This window comes from Boleophthalmus pectinirostris, unplaced genomic scaffold (assembly GCF_026225935.1).
Source record: "Boleophthalmus pectinirostris isolate CB_2022bp ecotype Guang Dong unplaced genomic scaffold, ASM2622593v1 HiC_scaffold_224, whole genome shotgun sequence".
Lineage (NCBI taxonomy): Eukaryota > Metazoa > Chordata > Actinopteri > Gobiiformes > Gobiidae > Boleophthalmus > Boleophthalmus pectinirostris.
Genome location: NW_026571198.1, coordinates 1 through 25,000, shown reverse-complemented (window position 1 = coordinate 25,000; position 25,000 = coordinate 1). Strand labels below are relative to the sequence as shown.

Below are 25,000 nucleotides of genomic sequence, written 5' to 3'. Positions count from 1 at the left end.
TGAGTAACAGATGTAAGGCACTCTTTAAAAAGTTTAACAAGTTTGCCAATTGTATCCTAACCGAAAATATCTCTTGCCAAATAAATTAACATAATGGTTTAAAAAGGAGAATATTTCTTTTATCCTTTTAATTCCAGTATTAACATAGGGATCTGAAATAAACTCAGAAAGTACTATTTCCTTTTTCTCACACTAGACTATTTATTAAAGGCTGGGAAAGATAGGTCTGAATAAATATAGTCCTGAACATTCTCACACCTCCACTTCCTTGTGAAGTTATAACAAAGACACATTGATTCACAGAGGTAGAGCCTGCTCATCTGTGGGGGAGACAGAGGTTTTAATTGGTCGTGGCTGATAACAGGTTGAAGCCCATTACCACAGCAGTGATTAATTACAGGGGGTTCACAAATTAATGAAATCATGCATTAGGAGACAATAGAGGGGCATTATCTACTGCAGCACGGGGTCTGCCACAACAAACAAACCAGAGGGGGGTCCAGGGGTGGAGCAGCAGCTGGATGAGAGGCCAAAATCCAGCATTTATCAACAAATAATGAATTTTACTAAGGAATGTTTTTGAGGCTAAACACAGATGTGGCCCTAGAATTGCCAGTCTCAGCTCAACAAAAGGTAGACAAATAGATGTTGACCTGAAAAATACTGCTCCATGACATCACAAAGTGGAAGAGAGCATTTTGAGATTTTTGAGATTTTGACCAAGTAACAAAGGATTAATCAAACATATGTGAATAAAACAAAACTGAGCTCCTGGTATGTTTTGATGGTAACAGCATTATAACAGTTATGGTTAATAGTTAAAACGCAAGAATCCATTTTGTGTAATTTTGGAGCTTTATTAAACAATAGGCCTAGCCTAGCCTTATAGTTAAGAGTTAACCCAAGTGCCCACCATTACTCGACTGCAACCTCTACAGCCTTTTTATTGTCATCTTTGCTATTTCCACACAAAGTCTAGATCCAGTACAAATATGGCTGACAGATAGAGCAGGTCTTTGGTGGCAGCTGTGACTCAGAAATGTCAGCTGCTCCACCACCTGGACGACCAGCTTAAATAAACACTCTCTACATTACCACCGGAGTCTCTTTGAATACAGTGCTCAGCCACGTTCACAGACAAACAGAAACCAGAGCGACTCTCCTCTTCAGTCTTTATCAACTAAATGTGTTTTTTTCTTTTGCACTAATGAATGCCTGAAGCCCTGCACAGTGCTCGGTGATACCCGACACCAGCTTTTTCAGACTGCTGCTCTCTCAGATAGAACTGCTTTTGTTGTACATTACAGACACTGCACATTATGCTCCCCTAAACTTAGTGAGGGCAAATTGAGTTTTACAGTACAGCAACTCTTATTCCTGCATCCACTCCACTCTGTGTCATTTTCATCAAATTAAAGGGACATAAGAAAGTCACCACATAATCTTTAAAAGGTGCACCACGTAACTTTTCTGTTGAAGGATCCGTCACCTCCTTGTCTCTACAGAGATTTTATTGCTTGCAGTATGGCTTATCTATCTCTATGGCGGTGAGTAGGTGGGCTAGGCACTAGCTAGGTCAGATTTGTGGAGAGGTAAGACTGCATGTTTTACAAAATAAGATGAATACATTTATTGTGGAACATTCAATGCAAAAGAAAAACATGCCTATGGATATAAGCAAGTGGCAGACAATGGAGATGTTAATGCTTCTGAGTATGGCATTAAAATTCTACCATGTATTCAATTACAAAAAACATGCTTTCTTACTGTTAGCCGGCTCGCCTTCCACAAACCTGACCTGTAAACAAGCAGGTCACAGACCCTCCACAAGGAAGGTTAACTGCAATCTCCATGGTTTGTACAAATGATGTTTTTAATTTAACTAGGGATTCATCTTTAAGCCCTAACTTGTGGTTATAATACAAGTATTAAATAAAAGCTAGCCTGTTCCTATGGTCACATTAAGAAAAGTTTATTTAAAAAACAAACAAAAACAGACAGTGGTATTTCAGAGCTGACTTCATACTTCAGCTCCAAAGCACAACCTTTTACTGTCCCTGATGGCTGCAGAGTTTTAAGGGCCTTTGAGAGCTACTGCTGGACATTATGTGTGGGTGCACTTGTAATTTTATTGTGAAACAGCTTTTTACTTTTGTCTGCTGCATATTTAAACCCAAACTGAAGAATGCGTCGATACAAACCAAAACAGTTGAGTAGACTGGCATAGATGATTATTTTCAATATAACAATGACAATAACAACAACCATGCCTCAGTCACCAGCTCTGCAGTACATAACAGTGCATTTTTCAGGACTATTTCCTGCACAGTTCTTTTGGGTAAATGTTAACATAAATTTTTCATGAAGCTATTACTGATATAGAGCTTTAACTGTCTATAATATGTAGTTCCATATAGTCATTAGAGGCCATTAAAGAAACAGTTGATAAGGACTAAATGTACGCATGCCAATATATCAATAAAAAAATATATTTATGTGGCTTGCTGCTGGTAGCCATAAGAATGGGGAATAGATTCAAATGGATTTTGAATTTCCATAAATTGATTTCCTTAGATAGTCTAAATGCTTGATTGCCTTATGATCCTTTAAGGCTGTTCTATAGGCGCCAGCATTGTGACCTGACAATTTGGATAAACCAAGCTGAAACTTTCCACGTGAGCTCTCTGATAGGGCCAGCCCTGAAGCACCTGTTTTGCAAAGGTGTGTAATGCTCTATTGTGCACACTCACTCTTGCAGCCCGGGATGTGTAGGGGTCATCAAACAAGGCCCATATTTTAGGCTGCCAGATGCGCCAGCAGTGCCGCCCACAGCTCCTGGAGCGGTCTGGACAGTCTTCTATACCAAACCTTCGGGGGACATCCCGGTCTTCTTCGGACTCCTCTGGCTCTGGGGGTTCGAACATCTCTAGCGCCTCTTCTGCGTCACGGTGCTGGCGGTACGTCATCCAGCAGCATGGCTCCACGTCCGTCTCGTCGATGCCCCAAAATGCAAGTTCTTCTTCGAACAGCGGACCGCACACATCCGCAGGACAGTGCAGCTTTCCGGTGCGATAATAGTTCAAGACATATGCAAAAATGCCCGGATGTCTGTCAAAAAAGAACTCTGAGCTTGTAGGTGGCGCTGGCGCATGGTCCGAGTCAATGCTGGCCGGGTCAGGGTCAGCGAGCCAGGCCAGCCGCGTGCCGGGCAGCGTCCTGAGCGTACTCTTGTATGTCTCGTGCCGCGTGCCACCCACGTTGATGATGATTTTATCCGAGTCCTCTCCGCGGTTCATCTCCTCCTTCAGACATGACTTTGATGGAGGTTTGTTGCCGGACTTGCGGCCACGGTAAGAAGACACGCACACTGAGCTGATCATCTGGACCAGAATTTGGACCGGAGACTAGAGTTAGGACAGGGGTGACCCCACAGTGTCCACGCGCCTCAATTTTGTCCACGTTCAGATCAGAGTTCGAACCCTCGCGCCGTTGTGTCCATATTTGGTTAACTATTTTAATCTGAGGAAAAGCAAAGTAAAAACCTCTTATTATTATTAGTGACCTACGTTTTTTTTAGGTTAACAAGTAGAAATCTGGTACTTTAAAGGTGCATAGATCACACTCACTTGTATCATCAGGTGTCATCTCATAAATTTGAATCTGAGTCCCGCGTCTCCTCTCCAAACATGAAGAGTAATTCCACTCGTCTGACCCAAACCCTCAGACATCAACGCTAACTTTTTCCATCAGCTCGCGCGCATAACCATGTCTTTGTGTCCTTATGCCAGACGCTGCTCGTGAGACAGCTGCTCCACAAGTGTCCTCTCCTCTCGATACAACAGCCCCTGGATCTCGGCTGTGCACTTGACAACAGCTCCAGTGTTAACCCTTTGTAGTGTCAGTACCGCGCGCTACTGGTGCTGGAGGCGCGCGAGCCACTCCCTCTGCTCCTCATCATCACCAGCGCCAGACAAAAGTAACAGCATCTATTTTTGTGCGCGACGGAGAGGAGAGCTTCAGCTCAGTCTGTAGCTGTGTGTCGTTATTCCTGAATCCATCACAAAATTAATTATAAGGAGGGCCTTGAAAATAGCGCGCGCTGCGTGCAGCAGCATGCATGTATGTCACCCGCTGACATTTTTCAGCTTTTTTCTTCTGTTTTGTTTGCCAAGGTTAGTTTTGTGATCTCAACAGGTTGCTGCACAGGCTACCATAATTTTACAGGGTGGGAACCAGAGATATACTGCCATCTACTGTATGTTTTCTGAAACAACAAAAATATAAAAATTGAGGCTTTAAATATGCGATACAAATGGACAACACTATGTCAAACCTGATGGGAAAACATTGAATAGGCTAACTGTTTTTGCCCAATAACTTCATAATTTACAGCCCCAGATTCCAAGGTCTTGCTTCTTTTAGGCTAAAAAATGTACAAAACTATTTTGTATATAATATGTATGTATGTGTGTGTGTGTATATATATATATATATATATATATATATATAAGATCTCACTTAATAATAAGCCAGTGTCAGATGCCAAACATCTTGTGTTGCATGGCAGCAGCTCAGGTCTGCCCCCTGTGTTGACACTTGGCACAATCCATTACTTTTGCTGTCAGCTGTCAGTTTTGCAAATCAGCTGCTTTAATTAGTAATTAATTTTCATTCCACATGCTTTCAAAGGGATTATAGAGTACCTTTTACTAGATTTTTTATTTTTTTTCACCTTATTTACATACTTCAATACATTTTTAAGCAATCATTTTAAGGAGACAGTTGTGTTTGTTTACTTTATTATGACAACAGTTCAATTTTACATCAAATATATATATAATATTTATCTACTAAAAAACTTTAGTCCACTTCCTCAATAGTGGGACCTTGTGCGCTGCCTGCAGTTTGAGGGCCACAGTTACCGGGGGACCCTGCAGCCTGGTATAACTTGGTCACAATGGGTTTACACACTTTCTCCAGTTCGTTCTGCTGATGCTCATATTCCTCCTTCTCCGCCAGCTGATTGTTCTCCAGCCATGAGATCGTCTGGTTGCACTTGTCAGTGACCATCTTCTTGTCCTCTTCACTGATCTTCCCTTTAAGGTTCTCATCCTCCACACTGCTCTTCATGTGATACGCATAGGACTCAAGGTTGTTCTTGGCTGCAACCTTGTCCCTCTGCATCTCATCCTCTGCCTTGTATTTCTCTGCATCTTGCACCATTTGCTCAATCTCCTCTTTGCTGAGCCTCCCTTTGTCATTGGTGATTGTGATTTTGTTCTCCTTCCCTGTGCTCTTGTCCACAGCAGACACATTGAGAATGCCATTAGCGTCGATGTCAAATGTTACCTCAATCTGTGGGACTCCTCTTGGGGCTGGTGGGATCCCTGTCAGGTCAAACTTGCCAAGGAGGTTATTGTCTTTAGTCATGGCCCTTTCACCTTCAAAGACCTGGATGAGCACTCCCGGCTGATTATCGGAGTACGTGGAGAAGATCTGGGTTTGTTTGGTGGGGATTGTGGTGTTACGTTTGATCAGTGCGGTCATTACTCCACCTGCTGTCTCAATGCCCAAAGACAGTGGAGCAACATCAAGCAGAAGGAGGTCCTGGACATTCTCAGAGGTGTCCCCCATCAGGATAGCAGCCTGGACCGCAGCTCCATAGGCCACGGCTTCATCCGGGTTGATGCTTTTGTTCAAGTCCCTTCCATTAAAGAAGTCCTGCAGCAGTTTTTGGATTTTGGGAATTCTTGTGGATCCGCCCACCAGGACAATGTCGTTGATCTTGGATTTGTCCAGCTTGGCATCTTGTAAAGCTTTCTCAACAGGGTCTAGTGTGCCCCTGAAGAGGTCTGAGTTTAGTTCTTCAAATCGGGCTCGAGTGATTGAGGTGTAAAAGTCAATTCCCTCATATAGAGAGTCAATTTCGATGCTTGCTTGGGTGCTGGATGATAGAGTCCTCTTGGCGCGTTCACAAGCTGTACGCAGCCTCCTCACCGCTCTCTTGTTTTGGCTGATGTCTTTTTTGTGCTTTCTCTTAAACTCATCAACAAAGTGCTTCACCATGCGATTGTCAAAGTCTTCTCCACCCAAGTGTGTGTCTCCAGCTGTGGCTTTCACCTCAAAAATGCCATCTTCAATTGTCAGAATGGATACGTCAAAAGTGCCACCACCCAGATCAAAGATGAGAACATTTCGCTCCCCTCTTTTTCCCTTGTCTAGACCATATGCAATAGCTGCTGCAGTTGGTTCATTGATGATTCTCAGGACATTCAAACCAGAAATAACTCCTGCATCTTTTGTGGCTTGGCGCTGGGAGTCATTGAAATAAGCAGGGACTGTGATGACTGCATTGGACACTCTTTGCCCCAAATACGCCTCTGCAATTTCCTTCATCTTAACCAAAACCATTGACGAGATTTCTTCTGGATAGAACGCCTTTGTCTCACCTTTGTACTCCACTTGTACTTTGGGCTTGCCACTGTCACTGATCACTTTGAAAGGCCAAAGCTTCATGTCAGCCTGCACAATAGGGTCATCAAATTTTCTCCCGATGAGTCTCTTGGCATCAAAGATGGTGTTAGCCGGGTTCATGGCCACCTGGTTTTTAGCAGCGTCACCAATTAGCCTCTCGGTGTCAGTGAAGGCAACGTAACTGGGGGTGGTGCGGTTGCCCTGGTCATTGGCGATGATCTCCACTTTGCCATGCTGGAAAACGCCCACGCAGGAGTAGGTGGTTCCCAGGTCAATGCCAATGGAAAGGCCTTTAGCAGACATGTTTGTTTATTATTTTCTTATAGACCTAGAAAGGCAAAGAAATTATGAGATATTCTGAAGAGAAATTTAAAACCTGATCCCAACATTGTCCAAAACATCAAGTCTAACCAAAAGATTATTAATAATGACCAAATGTACAGTTGTAATTTTAATAGCCTTAGTTTTGTTTAGAAGGGATCATGTGTAAACATCATGTGTAAAGTTAGTTTTCATCCATTGCCCTTTGCTCTTCACTAAACTGAACTGAATACAGTAGTAAAATACATGTTGAAGCTACCGTTGAGGAAAAATATTTCATATATTGTCTAAATGCTACAACTTTTCTGACAACAAAATAGATATATACTATTAATTTATTACAACTGACAAATGTAAATGTTCTAAGACTATTCTATTTAATGAACAAATCAGTGTTTAAACTTCTATGTAAATCGTGTTTTACAAAATGCCAAAGGTTTATAGTAAGTAATTTTAAGGCATAAGTTATTTAGCAAGTCTATACCATATAAGACAATAACTTGCAGTGATAAGTTTCAATACTCACTTAATGGAGTGATTCTTGTAGATCAGAAGTGCTTGAAAGAAGCTCTCTGCTTCTTCTGTAGTTCTCCCTCTGGAACTGGTCAGTGTTTCTTCTTCTTCTTCTGCCCACACTGACTACAGCTGGCTGCTTATATAGTTACAAGCAAGTTTCCAGAAAGCTCCCACCCCTCACCCCCCTCTGCCTACCCTGTTTGCACCCTGGGCTGACGTCCTGGGACCAGTGAGTGACTCAAATGTTAATATTAGCCGTAGCTGTAACTGGCTTGTGCGAGAGAGTGAGGGAATATTCCAGAACATTGAAGCTGACTATGAGACTGTTACATAGTTCATTCAGAGGGGCATTTGAAACTATTATTATTCTAAACAATGACAAAATATACAGGCCAAATCCTAAAGCTTTGAGTATTAGTAATAATACTACAGCCATGATCTTCATTGGTAAAAGCTTTATTGCACTTTTATTTAAACACAGTTGCATTGTAATCATGTAAAATATTTTCTGTGATCAATACAAGACATTGACAATTGAATGGCAAAGACAAAATCTAGTTAAATTCATTATATTATTTTATGGAAGAGGAAAAATAAAAGTGTGATATCTTCAAAGGAATGTATTAAGGTCAGTGCTGATCATTTGTGTTTAAAGGCACATTCATGCTAAGCCCAAAAGATTATATCCGGTACAGTGTCATAGTTGAGTATAACAAGACGACTCCCTACAAACACTTACCTAAACATGCATTTCTTTCATTGACATTATTATTATTAATGATACACATCCATGCAGAACAGTACATGCCATTACAGAATTGTTGATTCTCTTAGTCTTGTTATGTGAGACAGTTAAACTACTGTGAAAATATCACACGAGTACTTGGCTGGATATTACCTTTTAAGGCCTGCATGCCGATACCGTTCAAATAGATAATTATAAACAAAATATAACAGAGTCTATGCTATGTTTTCTTTAGGCCACATTTTGGCACTGGGTGTCAAAAGTAAACAAATAAAAAGTGGAAAATGTGAAAAAAGCAACTTAAAACATTTACATAGAGCATGCAAGCAGGGTTTACATAGCAGGACATTTAAAATAGTATTGGTTACAGTATGTATATCATATATGATCTATATCTTTAAAATATTATATGTTATATTTAACACCTAAACTGTCATTAATAAGTTACATTCATGTGTAAAATAATCTTTCTTTTGTTCCAGTTTAGAAACTAAAATATATGTCTCTGTTTATCAGCGCTACGAGTGAGAGAACATTTTTCATTAATACCTGTAGAAAAAGAGAGGTACTTTAGTTAGTGTTTGTATTGTAATAGAATAATGGTCATAGGTGTTATATATAGAGTCACCTGTAGTAGTTTGGTTTGAAGGGTCCATTCTTGTTGAGGCCCATGTATTTGGCCTGTTCGTCTGTCAGTTCTGTGAGGTGGGCGTCAAAGTTTGGTAAGTGCAGGCTAGCCACATACTCATCTAAGGGAACAAAAACATCAATCAGTCAATTGACTGGATAGGATGTTTTGGTGGTAAACACAACATATCAAAAGATTTTTAATAATCATATTATATATACACTGGTAAAAAGCTTTACATCCATCATTGTAAGGATGATGGGTAGGTTTGGCCGGAAGGTGGTGACAAAGAGCAATAGCATAAAACAGAATTTCTTCACTCATGAACCCTGCTCTTACCCATTTTCTTGGGCAGCAGATACACATCCTGCTTGTAGCGTCCTTCTGGGGCATTGAAGAGCTCGATCAGAGCCAGCGCCTACAGAGACAGGAGAGGGAAGTGGATGTGAATATGATGACTCATGTTGTGACTAAAAGCTGTGAGTCGCACGTGTGCCCACTGGTGATTGTCACTAACCTGAGTGGTTGCAGTGATGGACAGAACAAAGGTAGGCACTGTAGAACAGCTCAGATTTAGGAGGCGGCCCTGACAAACAAACACAGTTACACAGAAAAGTAATATTAAAATTAATTGTTCACTTGCTGTCACAACAGAACATTTAAACAGGCAACATGGGGACAGTATGAACAACAGAAAATACAGTGTTTGTACTAATGGCCTTTGACTGATTTGTTCTTTATTGGTCAAGCTTCTTTAATACTTTACAAAATGTTAGTTTGGTCAGCTGTAAATGTGTGTTTTCTGATGGGTGTGACTGACAGATAGATTAGCCAATCAGGGACATGCATTGTCTGTGCTGGAAAAAATAAAGGAAAAAAATCACAGGGAACAGGAAAAAAACACCAATTTCTACAGAATTAATGAGCGAAACTGTAAACTCTGTTAATCGGAGGTGAGATAAATTTGATTTTATTTGTAAGTGATAAGTGACCAATGAGCTCCTTTGTTTTACATGCATCACTAAAAAACAAAACAATCTGATCACATTTGACTGGGTTTGAGGCAACAGAAGGCATGGGGACCAGACTAATATTAATCTGTTAAAAATACAGATATATCATTGCCAGGCATGACCTTTTGCCCTGGGGTAAACTATTTGTTAGCAATAGTTTACCTGGGGTGAAATGCCAGTGTTTTCACAGACATACCTCTGCTAGTAGGACCACCCTCTTCCCATCAGGCCAGATGATGTGGTCCACCTGAGAGCGGACTCTCTCCCATGTGAGCTCCGGGCTGCGCAGACTGGCCTAAGGACAGAGTGGTCACGGATCATTCTAAAGTCAATGAAATGTGAAATTCCCAGACAGACAAAACACACAACACTGTCTATGAGTGTTTGCATAGGACACAGATCTGCAGGTCAACAGGCAAACTAATATGACCACTGCTTAAGCTTGACTACACAACAGAAAATGATTGAAGTAAAGGTTCATATTATTAGTAGCAATGAAAGTATATGTAAGAATATTGGTTTCCTCAGATCTCAGAGCATTTGCTTTGTGTGAAATGCTCTAACATGCGATTTACATGTTTTCACTCACCACATCAATTTCAGTGTTTGAGTGTCCCATGTTGCAGACGATGCAGCCATTCTTCATTCTGTCAAGTTGCTCTCTGCTGACTACATTTTTATTACCTTTATTTTAAAAAGAAAAGGGCAAATTATCAATGCCCAAAATATAAATATAAATATTAGTTGTTGGGGGTTTTTTGAGCGAAGTAAGCTTTTGTCCATCTACATCATTATTGTGTGGTGCTGCATTTTGTGCATTACCAGTGCAGGTGATCACCACGTCCATCTGGCGGATGACCTCACTCAGCTTCACCACTCGAAAACCATCCATGCTGTGAGGAAGAGCACATGCGTCACAGGTTTGTAATGCGTTTATGTCTCATTTATCAAAGGGCCAGAAGAGGCTCACCAGGCCTGCAGGGCACAGATTGGGTCGATCTCTGTTATGCACACAATGGCCCCAAGAGCTTTGAGGGCAGTGCAGCAGCCTTTACCTACCTACAGACCACAGTGAGGCAGTCGTACATGAGAGTTAGTGACAGTTAAAAAGAAAATGCATGTTATTTTAATAACTGCTCACCTCTCCATAACCGCACACCACCACCTGTTTACCCCCAAACATTATATCTGTGGTCCTTTTCAGGCTGCAGAGGAAATGAAATACAGAATGACCAATGAGTCTATTTTAAATGGACAGAAGCAAGCCCAATTCATTCATACCCATCCAGGATGGATTCACGGCAGCAGTAGAGGTTGTCAAACTTCTGTTTAGTCACAGAGTCATTCACATTCATTGCTGGAACACACAGCTTTCCAGCTTTAGATAATTGGTACAATCTGATGAGACACAAGGGAGAAGCATAAATGAAACACACACATGCGCATGTAGTGAGCTGGTGTTTTCCAAAGCTAATTGATTCCTCAGAGAGAGCACAGAACTGCAGCAGCAGGTCATGCTGCACAAACACACTTTTCCACTTTGCACTTTTGATTTATGCTTTAATGACCCCTGACCTATGGACTATATTCCACATGAACTTTTCTGTAAGAGTGCAGTCTTAACAATCGGCTCCATCTAGAGGACAAACTATTACTTTCACCTCATGGAAAAATACCTTAAGAGCTTAATCACAAGAACAGCTTAAAGACTTACAAAGTCAAATGCTGGTATTCATGCATAAGTTTTAGAGTAGCAGAACTTGGCTCATTTTAGATTGTTCACCCAGCAGGTGGATAACGATTTAAGCACCTGTGCACTCCAGTGACACTCTCCTCAACGATACCTCGGACCTTCTTGAACGTGTTTGGATACTTCTTATAAACCCAATGTGTTAGGTCTCCACCATCGTCCAAAATCTACAGAAGAACAGGCGGGTATTACTGACTGGAAATGCAAGGTGTAATATAGATAATATAGATAATAGATGGGGTGACCATGAATACCATATTAGCCTGCCAACCATCACTGGTGACACAGCGATCGATGCACCACCAGAAGTCGTCCTCTGACTCTCCTTTCCAGGCAAACACAGGTACTCCTAAGGGACAGCACACAGCAGTGACAGGTTATTTATGTTGGTGTACATAAGAACAGAATAATATGCATAAAAATATATGCATGTGTTAATGTCTGCAGCTGAAGCACTTCACTGTACCGGTCTCTGCCAGAGCAGCGGCCACCTCGTTCTGTGTGGAGTAGATGTTACAGGCTGTCCAGCGACACTGGGCCCCCAGAGCCACCAGGGTTTCAATCAGCACCTGTGAGAGAACACTCAGGTGAGCAGACGCAGAGGGGCACAGCTACAGCACTGTGGACTGAGTGTATTAAACTTACTGCGGTCTGAGCAGTGATGTGGGTACAGCCCACTATCTTAGCCCCTGCCAAAGGTTTCTCCCCCTGGGCTCTCTTCCTCAGGGATATGAGGGCAGACATGTCTGTAGAGACAGTGAAAGAGTGAGGGCCCTAGGGTTACACTGATGAACAATGTGCTGGGTCAACATTGTGACTGTCTACACCAAATGGCTCAAAAACACAGCAATCAAAAACAATGCCATAAGTAGCTGTTTCTCTCGGTCTGAGCCAGAAGAACACTTGTGCAGCTCTCAGGCCTACGTCCCACTCGCATGAGCAAAGTAAACAGACAGAGAGGCTGAGGCAGTACAAAACACAGCGTGAGATGGAACAGCACACAGAGCATGAAGAAAACACCAGTTAGGCTCTGGCTCACTGATAATGTTACAGCACTGACCCAACTCAAATGACACAGGAGAGAGGGAGAGCAGTGAAACTACAGTCAATGAACAAAACAGGCTAAATGTCAGGCAGGAACCAAGTCACAATAGACAAGAGTGTAACTGATGGGATTTTAGAGCTAGCTATAAATATATTATATCTTCAGATTTTAAATATCTGGCCTATCATGTAAAGACGACTACACATAAGTGATTACCTTGCTCAGCTATTTCAATTTCTCTGCGTCCAAATTCAGCCTGCTTGATGTTTTTGACACAGAAGTCATTGCTGCCGCGGCTGTTGGTCTGGGTTTTTTCTCTGGGGGTTGTTTCATCGTCAGAGCTGTCTGTGTAAGATGCAGCTAGGAGAAAAAGAGGTGAAAAAGGGTCACTATTGTGCAAAAAAAACTTTATTTACTGGAGGTTTACCTGAGCTGTAGCTGTCTGTGGACGATTGTGAGATGGACCGGGACAGAGAGCGGCGACCAGCTTTGGTTGGAAACTTGCTGAATTCTTGTTTGTCCTCTGCATTCACAAATTGGATCTGCAGGAAAGAAAAGATGTATTTAGAACAATAATATTGCAGAGTCAGGTCTTTGAAAATATGATGTACCTAACTACACCTGTCACAGTAATACAATTTGAAGCATGATATATTGCTACAGAGACAGTATATTGCAATAAACTATAATATTGAAAATGCCACTGATACAAAAACAATAATGCAAGGCAGTCCTAGTAATACATTTTTAGATAGTATCATTAAAAGGCATGAGCTCCAACAAATAAATAACAGTCACTTATTTATTCTATTACAGCTCAAATGCTATTGCGTTATAACAAAAATACCCCAAATCTCTCCACTTTTATGTACAAAATGTACAAAGGATAAATATGGAACCCAAAATACATCAGTTCAGCTATTCTATTATTCAAGTTGATATAGTAATTATCGTGACAGGCCTGTAAGTAACACAATGCCAACAACTTCCCATTTCACATTCCCTGAATCTGTCACAGGAAATCACAGGATAAACTGGATAAAGTCTATTTTTGAGCCCTCTCATTTGGGCTTTGTTCACATATACAGGTTTCACTTGTGAGAGCTGCATCGTGTCAAGCCCCACAAACGCATCAGGATCAAAGTCTGTCAGGAGCACAAGGCAGACCTCTGCCAGACACTGTGCCACCAACACACAGGACAGAGTGTACGGGTGCACTGGGTATAGTGAAGTACTGTATTACAAGATCTGGCTTAAAGAGTCCCCAACTGTACAGACAGTACTTTTTTTTTAAAAAGTTGTTATTGTATAAATACAGCATAGATTTCTTTTCCATATTATAACAGTGAAGGCATAGTGAAGGGATAATGCTGCTATCATATAAACCATATCTATCACATTTTGTATGATATTTTGTACACAGAAATGGCATTTTCCATGACTATAGAACCCTTTAATGAAATGACACTATGTGGTGTGAGATGTCCATAACATTTGTTTAGAGTCAAAACTAAAGCAGGGGCTGCAGAGTTTACACAACACACGTATGATAAAGCACGGAGCCTACGCATGTAGACTAATGACATTTGAAAGATGGGTGAGGATATTTGATACTAGACTAATTTAAGTGCATAAGAAGCATAGTCTGAGATGGGGTTGTAAAAAACTAAGTTTGCTTAGCAGCTGCTCATTGATGAACTACGTCATTGTTGGTGAAAAGCTGACAGACGGTAGGTGAGTGTATAGCACCAAAATTAATCCATTAATCCTCAGGTTAATAAGGATACTAGTTATTTAATAAAATCTCACAGTCAATACTGCTGAGAATACTCTAGGGAAAAATTTACATAATTTAGACTCCATGGTGATGTCTGTGAATAGATCCATGTGTAAGACTGGTGAAACTACATCAGTTTTAGAGTGTGGTAGGCAGCCCTTCAGTGCAGCACATTTCTCAGTCCATGCTGTGCTCTATCAGCCACTTGTAAAATAGCACATTTACGTTTGTCTATTGCATCAGTCTTTTGAGAAATCCATCCATGGTTTTTGCCCAACTTCCTTTGTACGTTTACAAACAGGTTGCAACCGAGTCACAGAGTCATTCGGTTCAGAGCTGCAAGAGGTTAATCTGATTAATGATGAATACCCTGTGTTACTTAAGACAGCGCTGCCCTTCTGCTTTGACTGTAAACCAGCTCTCGTCAGTTCAGTGTGGAGCACCTCAGAGTCTAGTTTCCAGAGCTTAGTTTCAGTCTACCCAAGCTGTGGCATTTGAAGCTGAGAAAACCCCTAAAAGCTGCTGACAGCCTAAGTGCTGTGCTCCATCTACAAACTGAAGCAATGTATGTTATTTTAAGTGTGTTTTGTGTTAGAAGTCACTCACCCTCTCGCGCCCGTGCCTGTGTGCCATGACAGCCCTCCTCTCCAGCTTGTACTGCCCTGATCCCGTGTGTCCTCTGTGTGATGTCCCTGATGCTATTATCCCTAAACACTCCCAGGCAGCACAGGGGGAGGTTCCTACTTCCTACCTATTTGATTTGTGAATGGCCCACCTGGATGGAAGAGAGCAGGGCCATTCATACATTTCTGCTGCTGTGTTTGCCCTTGATATGAAGAGGATAAAGCAGTTTGGGTATATGTTTTAACAGTTAACAGAACACTATGTAACTTTTCTGTAGAAGAGTCCACCACATATTAGTCTCCATGAAGATGTTATTTCTTTGACTGGATTGTTCCACAGTGAAACGTTTTAAACTTTAAACTCAATGAAAACAAGTAGGTGACTTACAGGCCAGATCTGTGTTTTTTAAGATATTATTTAGCAGTTAAAACAACTGCATTGAACAAATGCAAGATGGACATATGTAACATTCTAGGCAATAACATCTCAATGGAGACAAGCAGGTGGTGGACACCTCTGCCACAAAAGTTACATACTGCACCTTTACCAAATAAATAACACGCAAAAAGTAGGACAAACATTGACACAGTTTGCTCTTACAAGCTAATTCCCAATTTGGATCTGAACATAAAAGGGGACTGACAAGCCAGTAAAAGCCTGTTTCCATTAGCCTTGTGCGTAGCATCAATAAGTGACCTGTGCTGTCCTAAAAATACACATTCTCTCCAATACCTCAGACTTAAGCCGGGCTGTAACTGCCAGACAACCACCCAAAGGCTCAGGTGAAACAACATAGGCTATTCAAATATTAAAAGGTTTGTGCAGGAACTAGATGTGTAGCAGTTCAATATATATGATGTTCTGTAATTGCTTCAGTCTTTACAAGCGGTCATGACAGATTATGGTGTTATTGTGAAAAACATACAGTTGGCTAATCCCTTCCTGAACTATTTGACCTTAACTTGACATTCAAAGGGCTTGCGCATTAACCTAGTGGTGGTTGTAATGTGTAGTTTTGTTAATATATTTACGTCAAAATGAAATGAATTTATTTTAAATTAAAGTCAAATGTCAGTTAAAACAACATGGGAGGAGCCAACAGTAAAATGATGTAAGTGGTCAGTACGGATGTGTTGTATTTCTCATCTTATGGTGACTTTTCCCAAATGCTAACATGTACTAGGACACAAAATGTACATTCATGAAGAGCCTAATTTTAACATCGTAATGTATAGAACATATGCGTGTTGGTCAGTCTATTTTCATTTAAGTTGGTGGCAATCTGTTTTTGCATGCAAGCACATTTTCTAGTTTTTAATTTGTGGTGGACATGTTATTTAAATATTGATATTATTTAGAATATTTTTAGAATAGTTTTGAATATATGCTGAATTTGAATATTGATGATATAATTTCAAATTGAAGAAATGCTGATTAAAATTTTTTAAAAGCACGTGGTAAACTTCCAAAGAAGGATAAGCATGAAAAAGTAAGGGAAAGTGATATTTCTACACAGATATTCTTTTTTCTTTAGATTTATCTGATCTTTACACCTCATTCAATGCATTTTAAGACTTGGCATGATGTCATTATCAGAATACGCCAAAACAAAATCGAGACACTCAATATCACCAACCCCTATTTGTAGGGACATTTATTAAAATGACACTTTTTTTTTTTTAAATTCTGACTTCTTTTTTTTTAATGTTTTAATACATTTATTTTTTGTTGTCATTATTTTCTGTCTTGTGGCAAACATGGGTGCAATTGGTAAGTGCAGTACTTTAGAGCTCCATCTAGTGGTTTGGTGAAACATGAGAACCCTCCTCTGCATATCATGGGTTGACTGTTCTGTATTTGCACCAGAGATAACACTTCACACATATTTTATTTGAACTGTATGCAGCTTAGATGACTCACTGATATTATTTGTGGCTGGTTGCGTTCTGCCTGTTTTCTGACCACACAACAAATAAATCAGGTGCAAACTCGGCTGTTTGACCTTGATGTGCAGTGGGCGTGCTTGTAATGTGACAGATCAGATAAGAGGAGGTAGAGATGCTGCAGCAGCCCACAGGGATCAGATAAAACTATGATGCATGAATATATTACAGTCACTGAGTCCCATTCCCAGGGGGGCGTATTGTGTAACCACTGGAGATGGATTTGAGAGGCGAGAGAAGGGTCAGAGGGGCTTGCTTTACTCACTCACAATAAAAGGTGGGAGATATTTCGATCATTTTATAATATTGTGCTTGTTGTTATTGAGATGTGCAAAATTTGAAAATAATGTACAAAAAAGCTGATCAAAATTTAACAAATCTGCAGTGAAATCTTTCAAATAAGAATAATATGTACTGGATTTACACAGCGCATGACACAAGTAGGTGACATACAAGACACCCAAGGAGCTTCACAGTACATTATTCCTTCACTCCGTAATCGGTGGAGGTAAACTACATAGCCACAGCTACATTCATCCAAAAAAAATAAGGATGACTTTTTGTGTTTTACTTGAACCTCAGCCATTACACTGTCAGGCACATTAAGTGGAAGATGTATAGGTAAAAATAAAACTATACCTAGTCTATAGTCCTAGTTTAGTGCTGCACAGACCATTTAGCCTTATTTCTTCATGTCTTTAACACTGATAGTTAAATAGTAAAATATTTTCTGATAAACTTCCACTCCTGGACTAAGAGGGGGCATACTCACTGTTGTAAGAATGCTTTTTCACATGAGCAGGTGGCTCAGTTTGACACCAGCCTCTCACGATTATTCATAACACAAGCTTTGTTTTCATAAGCATTGTGCACATTCCGACAATCCAATATGTTTTGTATGAGGCTGCCCAGGGCGACTGTGTCCAGACGATATTGCCCTGTCTGATGGGGAGTCCAGCTAATATGTCCAGTACTGTGGCCCCACTGCTCCAACAACATACAACTCTGCTCTGTAAGCTTTCATGGGAAAATGTTATAAAACCAAGAAATGTATTGAAAAAGTAGACAAGTCTCCCATACATGGAACTGAACTCATGTTACATAATCTGCAGTACTAGTTAATTTATGTGATGCACATTTATATAACTGCTTAGCCATGTCTCCTCTACTCTATGGAGCAAATTGCATATTAATAAACAGTCCATTAAAATGACAGTAAAGCACCTCTGGCCTGAGTCAGAGCCAACTGTTCAGCAGAGACATTAGTGCAGATTTATTACAAGAACTAATGGTTTTGGTAAGGTATGGTTACTTTTATATTTCCCAACAGGTTTGTAGCTTCTTTGCTTGTGTGTGTTTTAAAGATTGGTGTTTATTTATTTAATTGTTTGCGAGTTCAATTGGCTGACCCAACAAACTCCACATATAGTGGAGTCTTTCAAAGAAATTGGAATGTTGGTGGGAGCCTTCTCTTAATAGAATTGTACCTTGTGGTTCGTGCATAATGAAAGAGGCTATATAAAAGCTGTTTAATCACATTTCAGCCCAGCCGTCTTTGAAAATACTAGGAAGAATAAAACATGTGACCTGAGAAACCCTTTTCAACTTTTTAAATTCTTTGGCTGACTCTTAGCAGAGTCTAAAGATTAGCTGTCACGTTGCAGTTTGGCTGAGTGATCCAAGTGGGACAGAGCTGTGACACACAGTACCCGGCTGAAGGTTTGGATTACTGCAGCATCACTGTACAATGATGACTGCGATTATGACAGTTTGCTGCATCTAATAACCTAATCAAGCAAAATATAACTTTAAAGGCGTAGAACATTCAGACTAGAAATAAGAACAAATTCAGGACTATTAATTAAAGGCAAACAACATGTCTCCCTGGTAGCGCAGTGTTGGAGATATAGTCATTTGCATCGCGTTTATGTTGAATGAGTGCCATTTTAGTTCTTCGCTGGTGCCTCTGTTTAACCACGAATGTCCCATTCGGATTTGCAGCACTCAAAAGTTACTGTTGATAACACTGTAGCCTAAATCGATGCGCACTACGCAGTAATTATCAGTAGCCTACAGTAGCCTTGCAGTTTCTCCCGTGGTCCTGACTGCTGTGTCCGGCTGAGCTCAGCCTTTGCCCGGGTACAGTAGTGAGTGATGGAAGAAGGAGGATCACGTTTCTTACCTTCTTGACGGACTTCATGGAAGGCACTGCGGAGAACGCGGCGGAGGACACTTCACCCACGTTCATGTTCACGTCGCTGCTGTTCTTGCTCACAGTCAACGCGGAATATTTCTCCGCCACATTTTCGGTCTCTTTGACATATTTTGTGCCTTGTTTGACCTCCGTCTTTCCGTCTAGCTCCGAATCTGTCATCGCATGCACTGCAGTTTGCTGGTAGCGGAGAAAGCTAGTTTAGTATTAGCAATGGTTGGTCTGCTGCAGTAGAGATGAAAAACGATCAGTAAAGCGTAAATGAAAATGGGCTCCTATCCGTGCTCTGGTGTTGGAGAAGTGCGTGCACTTGTTTCAGCTGTCATCCACAGGCAGCAGCATCTCAGAGGAGTAGGAGGGGGCGTTGCGCTGGGGCTGTCACCTGAACAAGAGGGCAGGCAGGCGGACAGGAGGCGGGCTTCTGCTCCGGGTACTTCTTCCCCTGATTGACATGAACTGAATAAACTGTCTGGTGGACATTTCTAATAGTTAGCCAAAATCACTCTAAAAACATTAGGTTGGTTTTCTATTGACGACAGAAGGAGATAGAGATCGTTCAAGGTTGCGTACATGTCCCGCCTTCTTCAATTTCATTGGCTGACAGTCACAGCAAACTATAATCCTCGGGATCTGATTGGACAATAAGCATGGAACAGGATGAACCTCAGGGAGTTCAAACATAAGAAAGCTGTGTCTAATCGGAACATCTGATTATAACAAGTCTATATTTACATTTATGAGGTAAAACACAAAACTTGTGTATTTGTCTGTATATCCAATATTAAGGCTAACTTAAACATTGTGTAATCTGAATGAATACACAAACTAAATAAATCAGATGTTAAATCTTGTTACCCAGTACTCTTCTTAAGAATGTACAGTATACAATGTATTGCACCTGTGCATTAAGGCCTTTTTTAAATCCTTTCTTCATATTCATTGCAAATCATAGAGGTAAAAAGTAGAAACTGAGACTTCTGAAAATCTCTTGTGTGCACATATGATCTCTAGATTGATGATTAAAGAATCACAAAAGGTCACTTAATAAAATTTAATCCATGTTTCATGAATGGAATATCCAGCCTTTTTTAATTATAAAAAACATTATACAATTACAGTTACATTACAAAAAAGCAAAACACTGTGGACTGACTACTTAATTTGCAAGTACACAAAAGTATGTGTTAGGTGATAAAACACCTGCCTTTTTTTTTTAGCTATTAACAATATGTTTATCTACAAGTTAGTAAAAAATGTATCCACTGAAAGCACTATGCTGAATACATGCTGGGGGAAAAAGTTTCTGTGCAATATATAGAACAGATCTGTCCTTAATAAATCCAGGTGGATCCACAATGACGAAAAAGTCACATAAAAGACACTTAGAAAGGCTGCAGCACTTACCATAAATGAAGCAATTTACATGTGAGAAAATGGTTTACACCAAAATTGACAGAAATGGCTTTTACCCTCACCACTTCTTGTCTTTGTCTCAATACAACTCAAAACCAAAATAGAAACAAAAATAATAAATGCCCAACCCATCAAAGCTGAGCGTGGACGTGTCCTCCACATACTCTTGGGAGCAGTCCAGGGACTTAATTGGCCAGTGGAGTGGAAGCCCAGGTAAGGATCAAAGGGGGTCTGTGGGTGAGGCTGTGATGTTAGGGCATAAGGTACACAGTGGACGGGGGAAGGGAGTCACTGAAGGAGGCGAATTTGTGTCCGTGTCTGTGCTACGAAACTCTGATCATTTGAGAGACCGTTTCATCTCCTGCACCCATGTCCTAGATAGAAAAAGTTGTTGGAGTTGTTGAGTCATAAACACAGAATGCATACAATGGGCAGAAATGTTTAAAATGATCTAACCTGTGAAAGTCCTAAAGCTTCCTCTTTTTCCTTAGGTGAAAAGAAGCGCCCACCGTCTCCTCGCTTGCGCTGCATAGCATGACGATGTCGAGATTCATGTAGATATTTCTTAAAATGACAAAAAAAAAAAAATTTACTAAACAATATTTGTCACTTTCAACATAATGCACATTTGCTCAGCAAAAATAAAACAGTGTGTTAAGCTATTCACCCTTCTTTCTTTGGGGATTTTACCCTCTGCCTCCAGCTTTGCTCGGGCCTGTCTCCGCTTCAGGATACGGTGATACTGTTTTGCATTGACATAAAGAGGCTCCTCCTCCAACATCTCTGCTCCGGGGAGAGGAATCCGCTGCATTGTGGGAACACCACCTCCTCCAGGCACCATCTGACAATAACATGAGGCACAGGCTTCTCAATGTACAAGCAATGATGATACAAGAGAAATACATTAGATGGCATATGTGAAAAAATACTGATACATGACTATATACAATATACGGATGTCTAATAATGGATTATTGTGATTCTTGAGCCCACAACATAATTATATAAATTTAAAAATAATCAAAACATTTTTAAAAAGTCAATATATTCTCCTAGATTTCAAAGAATCACAATTACTAATACAGGGAAACAAGTCGTTAAATGTAGCTTGCAAACTGTTGCAATTATTATTTTTAATTTTAAAATCAGTCCATGCAAGTGAAATGTGATAATTAAATACATTTCCCTGATTTGTGTGACCCCACCACATGATCCACCAACACGTGAGCTGGTATTAAAAGTGAAGAAGGATGTTGTGTACCTCAGCTCCGGGCCTTACCATGACCATTCCACCTGCATTCACCATGTTGCCGGAGACGGGCAGGGTGACGGTCACAGTGCCTTGGCCGCTGTTCGTGGTATTGGTGTTAGCGCCCCCTGCTTGTACGATTTGGGCTCCTGCTAAACTGGCTGCAGGAATTGTGATCATTCCTACACAGGCATGAAATATTATATTAACGGTGACCCCACATTTTAGTTCTTCATTGTAGAAATGGTTTAATTACCTTGTGGAAGTACAGTGCCATCTGTGTTGACAGGCTGGTATACAATCGTCTGCCCATCAGCAGTTTGCGCCACTTGCTGGCCCTGAACACTGATCTGCTGCCCCTGTAAAAGCAATGTAAAGATCCCTCCCTGTTTATACTTAGTATTTCATACAAAAACAGTGGATTAAGCAGGCTACCAATGGAGGTAGGAGAATATTGCCAAAATGTAAATCAGCTGCCAGACATGCCACCAGAACATCACGTGACCCTTCGGCAGAACGAAGCAGAAGGCATCCAAAATGTCAAGGTTTGTGTGAACACCACATGGGTCAGTTAAAAAGAACCTTTATATGGAAATATTGGAAGACCGTAAGACAGACTGTATACAGAAGTGGACTATGTGAATGTGACAACACCCACAGTGTTCAGCTCCAGTCAAATGAAGCTCATGATGCTAATGGTTACAGGGGTGAATTTGGAGCCAGATTTTTTAATAAACAAAACATAAAAATAAAAACACTAGGATCATGCAGAGTGGGTTAATATGAACATTTTAAGACCAAAATGATGAGGCTCACAGTAACAGTTACAGAGAGAGAGGAGACAATATTTCAAAGTAAGTTAAAGGAAACCAGAGTCAGAAGGAGCTAGCGGGTTAGCTATGTACATTTATATATAAAGTAGATGGACCGTAATGAACATCTTTGAAGTAATAATTATAGTAGTATTATAAGTACCTGGTTCTGGCCGGCGGTGATGGCTGTCTGGGGCTGCTGAATGATGATCTGCTGAGGCTGGCCCTGCTGACCCTGGAGTTGCAGTGTCTGTCCACCTTGTAACTGGATCTGTCCCGGCTGCACAAGCTGGATCTTTAACAAATTTGGAAAATAATGTTTACTTAAGTTTATTGTTCAAGTTTAGTGTTTACTTAAATTTGACAAGATTTTAATTTGATATCCATATTTTGGTTTAGTCCACTTTAGTCCTACAATCCTTTTAATCTAATCTGTATAGTAGTGCTTACTGTGCTTTTAACACAGTAGTGCTTTTAACTGTATTCTATTAAATTATTAAATTATTCTCATTCTTTGTTCAGTCCTCATGTACTACATTTTGAACAGAAATGTATGCCTAAAAAGCATCTGAAAAAACATTTGTCATCTGACAGGAAGTAAAACAATGCACTACATTTCTCACAGTGACTAACTTTCTCTGTAACCCCATTGGCCGGTTGCTGTAAGATGTTCAGAAAATAAATGATCAATAATTAAAGATAATACACGATATAAGAGCATTTCTCAAATCTAAAAATATAACTACTGAACAAATATGAATTTTAAACTCAACAGTAAAGCTTCTCCCAGGTCTGTATGGAAGCATCTCACCTGTTGTAGTCCCTGAGCTCCTGACACAGGGACCTGCATTATGGTTTGTCCCTGTCCCCCTGACATGGCCTGAACCATGATGGGTTGTCCTGATGATGTGATGAGCTGTCCACCACTCACTTGGACCATTAAAGGCTGCCCCTGAACCTGTAAACAACAACAACACCCGTTGTTAGATCTGACTGACTTTTGCACCATTTCTATTTGACTGACACTGAAACAGAGCACATGGACTCATGCTAGACACGCCATGGGTACTGTTGTATACATTACAGGATAGCATACTATAACTTAAATATTTCAGGAGAAGTGCATTCAGAACTGATTGCACAGACATGAACAATAGCAAAGCCATTATGTAAAAATGACAAACATGTACAGTTGATGACACAGAACTTTAGGAAAAATATGAATGAAAAATGTTATATTTTCAAGTCATGACATTTTCCCACTTAATTTTCCCACACAATAGACAATTTCTTTATATCAGTTACATAGTAGAAAAAAAGGTCCTTGAGCTTAAATGTCTGAGAAGAAAAAATTTGTGTTCAACTGCAAGAGATTTTGCGTGAATAAGTGCTTTCAATAGTCTTGAATTTGTTACAAAAAGGTAAAATACCTGGTACAAAAATTTCAAAAAGAAAAACCGCTAGCAACAGTAAAATGTTGGCTGATGTTTATTAACTCGCTGAAACTGATGCCATCACACACTGCAGACACATGCATTGTATGGGGCTGAACATGCTGGGATGAACAAACACCACTCAGATGGGACAGTCCTGAGAGCAGCATGCATGTCTGCGTTGATGCTCAGATGGCTCTGACACAGGGCGGCGGTGACACCACTACCTGGAGTGTCTGCACCTGCTGGCCGGAGGCCGTCACTACAGGCGCCTCTGTCTGCAGCTGCACAGCTGTAACTGTGCCCTGTGTCTGCAGACAAGGCACCAATATAAAGTTTCAGAAACTCGGTAGCGTTAGTTCAGGGCCTGGTCTAACTGGGCAACAACTAACTGTGATTAAAATGTACATCTCAATTCTCTTTCCTTATTTCTTGGCCTCCTCAATCTCTCTGCAAGAAATCGGGGAGGAAATCCCAGCTACAAAGGAGACATGATGAATATGGATAGAATCCAGATGCTAAGGCAGGAGAGATGCTTGTAAATGGGACAAGAGTTATTTTCATTAGACTTTTTATTCAAAGTGAGACAAATTTCTTTATTTACAAATTCAACAAATTCTAAAAACTTTAATCTCACATTTAATTTAGACATTTTGCTCCTTGTTCGTGTACCTTCCACCTTTGATGTTACTTTGCTGTAGAACTAATGAGATTTTCCTGCTGTGGGACAAATTTTTTATCTTTATTATCTTTCTTATGCAAACCCTTAGCCATGTTTCTCACTTGTTTCCCTGTCTTTTCCTTTCTGATCTGCATATGGCTTTAAAATCATAATATGGCTCATTTGACTGACAGCTGAGGATTTCTGAAATAAGAGGAGGCAAGAAGGAGGTAAGAAGAAAGAACTGAGACATAGAGTAAATGAGACTAAACTACTCATCCTCACTCACCTGAGGCTGGATCTGTCCATTAGCTGTCTGCACAACAATTTGCTCCCCAGTGGTTGTGGTGGCAGTGGTGTACTGCTCCATGGCTTTTTATGTCC

The 25,000-nt window shown here is 40.5% G+C and overlaps 4 protein-coding genes across 7 annotated transcripts; all 4 read right to left on the bottom strand.

The window, feature by feature from the left end:
• Positions 1-217: 217 nt before the first annotated feature.
• On the bottom strand, positions 218-4,104 carry LOC129410502 (potassium voltage-gated channel subfamily C member 4-like). Its single transcript, XM_055158810.1, has 2 exons — positions 3,627-4,104; positions 218-3,519 (listed from the first exon to the last, which is right to left on the bottom strand). Exon 2 carries the CDS (start codon positions 3,378-3,380, stop codon positions 2,607-2,609), a length of 774 nt encoding a protein of 257 aa, XP_055014785.1. The 5' UTR covers positions 3,381-3,519; positions 3,627-4,104; the 3' UTR covers positions 218-2,606.
• A 697-nt stretch (positions 4,105-4,801) lies between these two features.
• hspa1b (heat shock protein family A (Hsp70) member 1B) lies at positions 4,802-7,435 on the bottom strand. The gene is made up of 2 exons (XM_020929942.2): positions 7,322-7,435; positions 4,802-6,802 (listed from the first exon to the last, which is right to left on the bottom strand). Exon 2 carries the CDS (start codon positions 6,775-6,777, stop codon positions 4,861-4,863), a length of 1,917 nt encoding a protein of 638 aa, XP_020785601.1. The 5' UTR covers positions 6,778-6,802; positions 7,322-7,435; the 3' UTR covers positions 4,802-4,860.
• Positions 7,436-7,749: 314 nt separating this feature from the next.
• ahcyl1 (adenosylhomocysteinase-like 1) lies at positions 7,750-19,406 on the bottom strand. 3 transcript variants are annotated; one of them, XM_020930153.2, is made up of 17 exons: positions 19,019-19,405; positions 12,920-13,034; positions 12,709-12,852; positions 12,093-12,193; positions 11,914-12,016; positions 11,702-11,796; positions 11,508-11,614; positions 10,979-11,095; positions 10,839-10,902; positions 10,668-10,756; positions 10,520-10,590; positions 10,287-10,381; positions 9,894-9,992; positions 9,202-9,270; positions 9,024-9,102; positions 8,685-8,805; positions 7,750-8,605 (listed from the first exon to the last, which is right to left on the bottom strand). In XM_020930153.2, exons 1-17 carry the CDS (start codon positions 19,208-19,210, stop codon positions 8,599-8,601), a joined length of 1,668 nt encoding a protein of 555 aa, XP_020785812.1. In that variant the 5' UTR covers positions 19,211-19,405; the 3' UTR covers positions 7,750-8,598. The 3 variants fall into 3 exon arrangements, with proteins under 3 accessions (XP_020785812.1, XP_020785814.1, XP_020785813.1); XM_020930155.2 differs by lacking the exon at positions 19,019-19,405 and adding an exon at positions 14,876-14,947; XM_020930154.2 differs by lacking the exon at positions 7,750-8,605 and having other exon boundaries at positions 8,681-8,805; positions 19,019-19,406.
• Positions 19,407-20,085: 679 nt separating this feature from the next.
• On the bottom strand, positions 20,086-25,000 carry nfyal (nuclear transcription factor Y, alpha, like). Of its 2 annotated transcripts, none has more exons than XM_055158811.1 (8): positions 24,906-25,000; positions 23,334-23,480; positions 22,686-22,817; positions 21,967-22,069; positions 21,723-21,892; positions 21,129-21,302; positions 20,918-21,025; positions 20,086-20,835 (listed from the first exon to the last, which is right to left on the bottom strand). In XM_055158811.1, the coding sequence occupies exons 1-8, from the start codon at positions 24,984-24,986 to the stop codon at positions 20,785-20,787; spliced, it is 966 nt and encodes a 321-aa protein (XP_055014786.1). In that variant the 5' UTR covers positions 24,987-25,000; the 3' UTR covers positions 20,086-20,784. The 2 variants fall into 2 exon arrangements, with proteins under 2 accessions (XP_055014786.1, XP_055014787.1); XM_055158812.1 differs by having other exon boundaries at positions 21,741-21,892; positions 24,906-24,994.

What these genes read in the sequence shown, in the direction of transcription:
- LOC129410502 (XM_055158810.1), bottom strand. Translation starts at nt 3,380, where the DNA reads ATGATCAGCTCAGTGTGCGTGTCTTCTTACCGTGGCCGCAAGTCCGGC.
- ahcyl1 (XM_020930153.2), bottom strand. Translation starts at nt 19,210, where the DNA reads ATGACAGATTCGGAGCTAGACGGAAAGACGGAGGTCAAACAAGGCACA. An exon ending in ATGGTTGGCAGGCTAATATG is followed by an intron (nt 11,615 to 11,701) that starts GTATTCATGGTC and finishes GTTCTTCTGTAG; the next exon opens with ATTTTGGACGATGGTGGAGA. An exon ending in AGTGTCACTGGAGTGCACAG is followed by an intron (nt 11,096 to 11,507) that starts GTGCTTAAATCG and finishes GTGTCTCATCAG; the next exon opens with ATTGTACCAATTATCTAAAG.
- hspa1b (XM_020929942.2), bottom strand. Translation starts at nt 6,777, where the DNA reads ATGTCTGCTAAAGGCCTTTCCATTGGCATTGACCTGGGAACCACCTAC.
- nfyal (XM_055158811.1), bottom strand. Translation starts at nt 24,986, where the DNA reads ATGGAGCAGTACACCACTGCCACCACAACCACTGGGGAGCAAATTGTT. An exon ending in ATGGACAGATCCAGCCTCAG is followed by an intron (nt 23,481 to 24,905) that starts GTGAGTGAGGAT and finishes TGTTGTTTACAG; the next exon opens with GTTCAGGGGCAGCCTTTAAT. An exon ending in AAGCTTTAGGACTTTCACAG is followed by an intron (nt 20,836 to 20,917) that starts GTTAGATCATTT and finishes TTTTCTATCTAG; the next exon opens with GACATGGGTGCAGGAGATGA.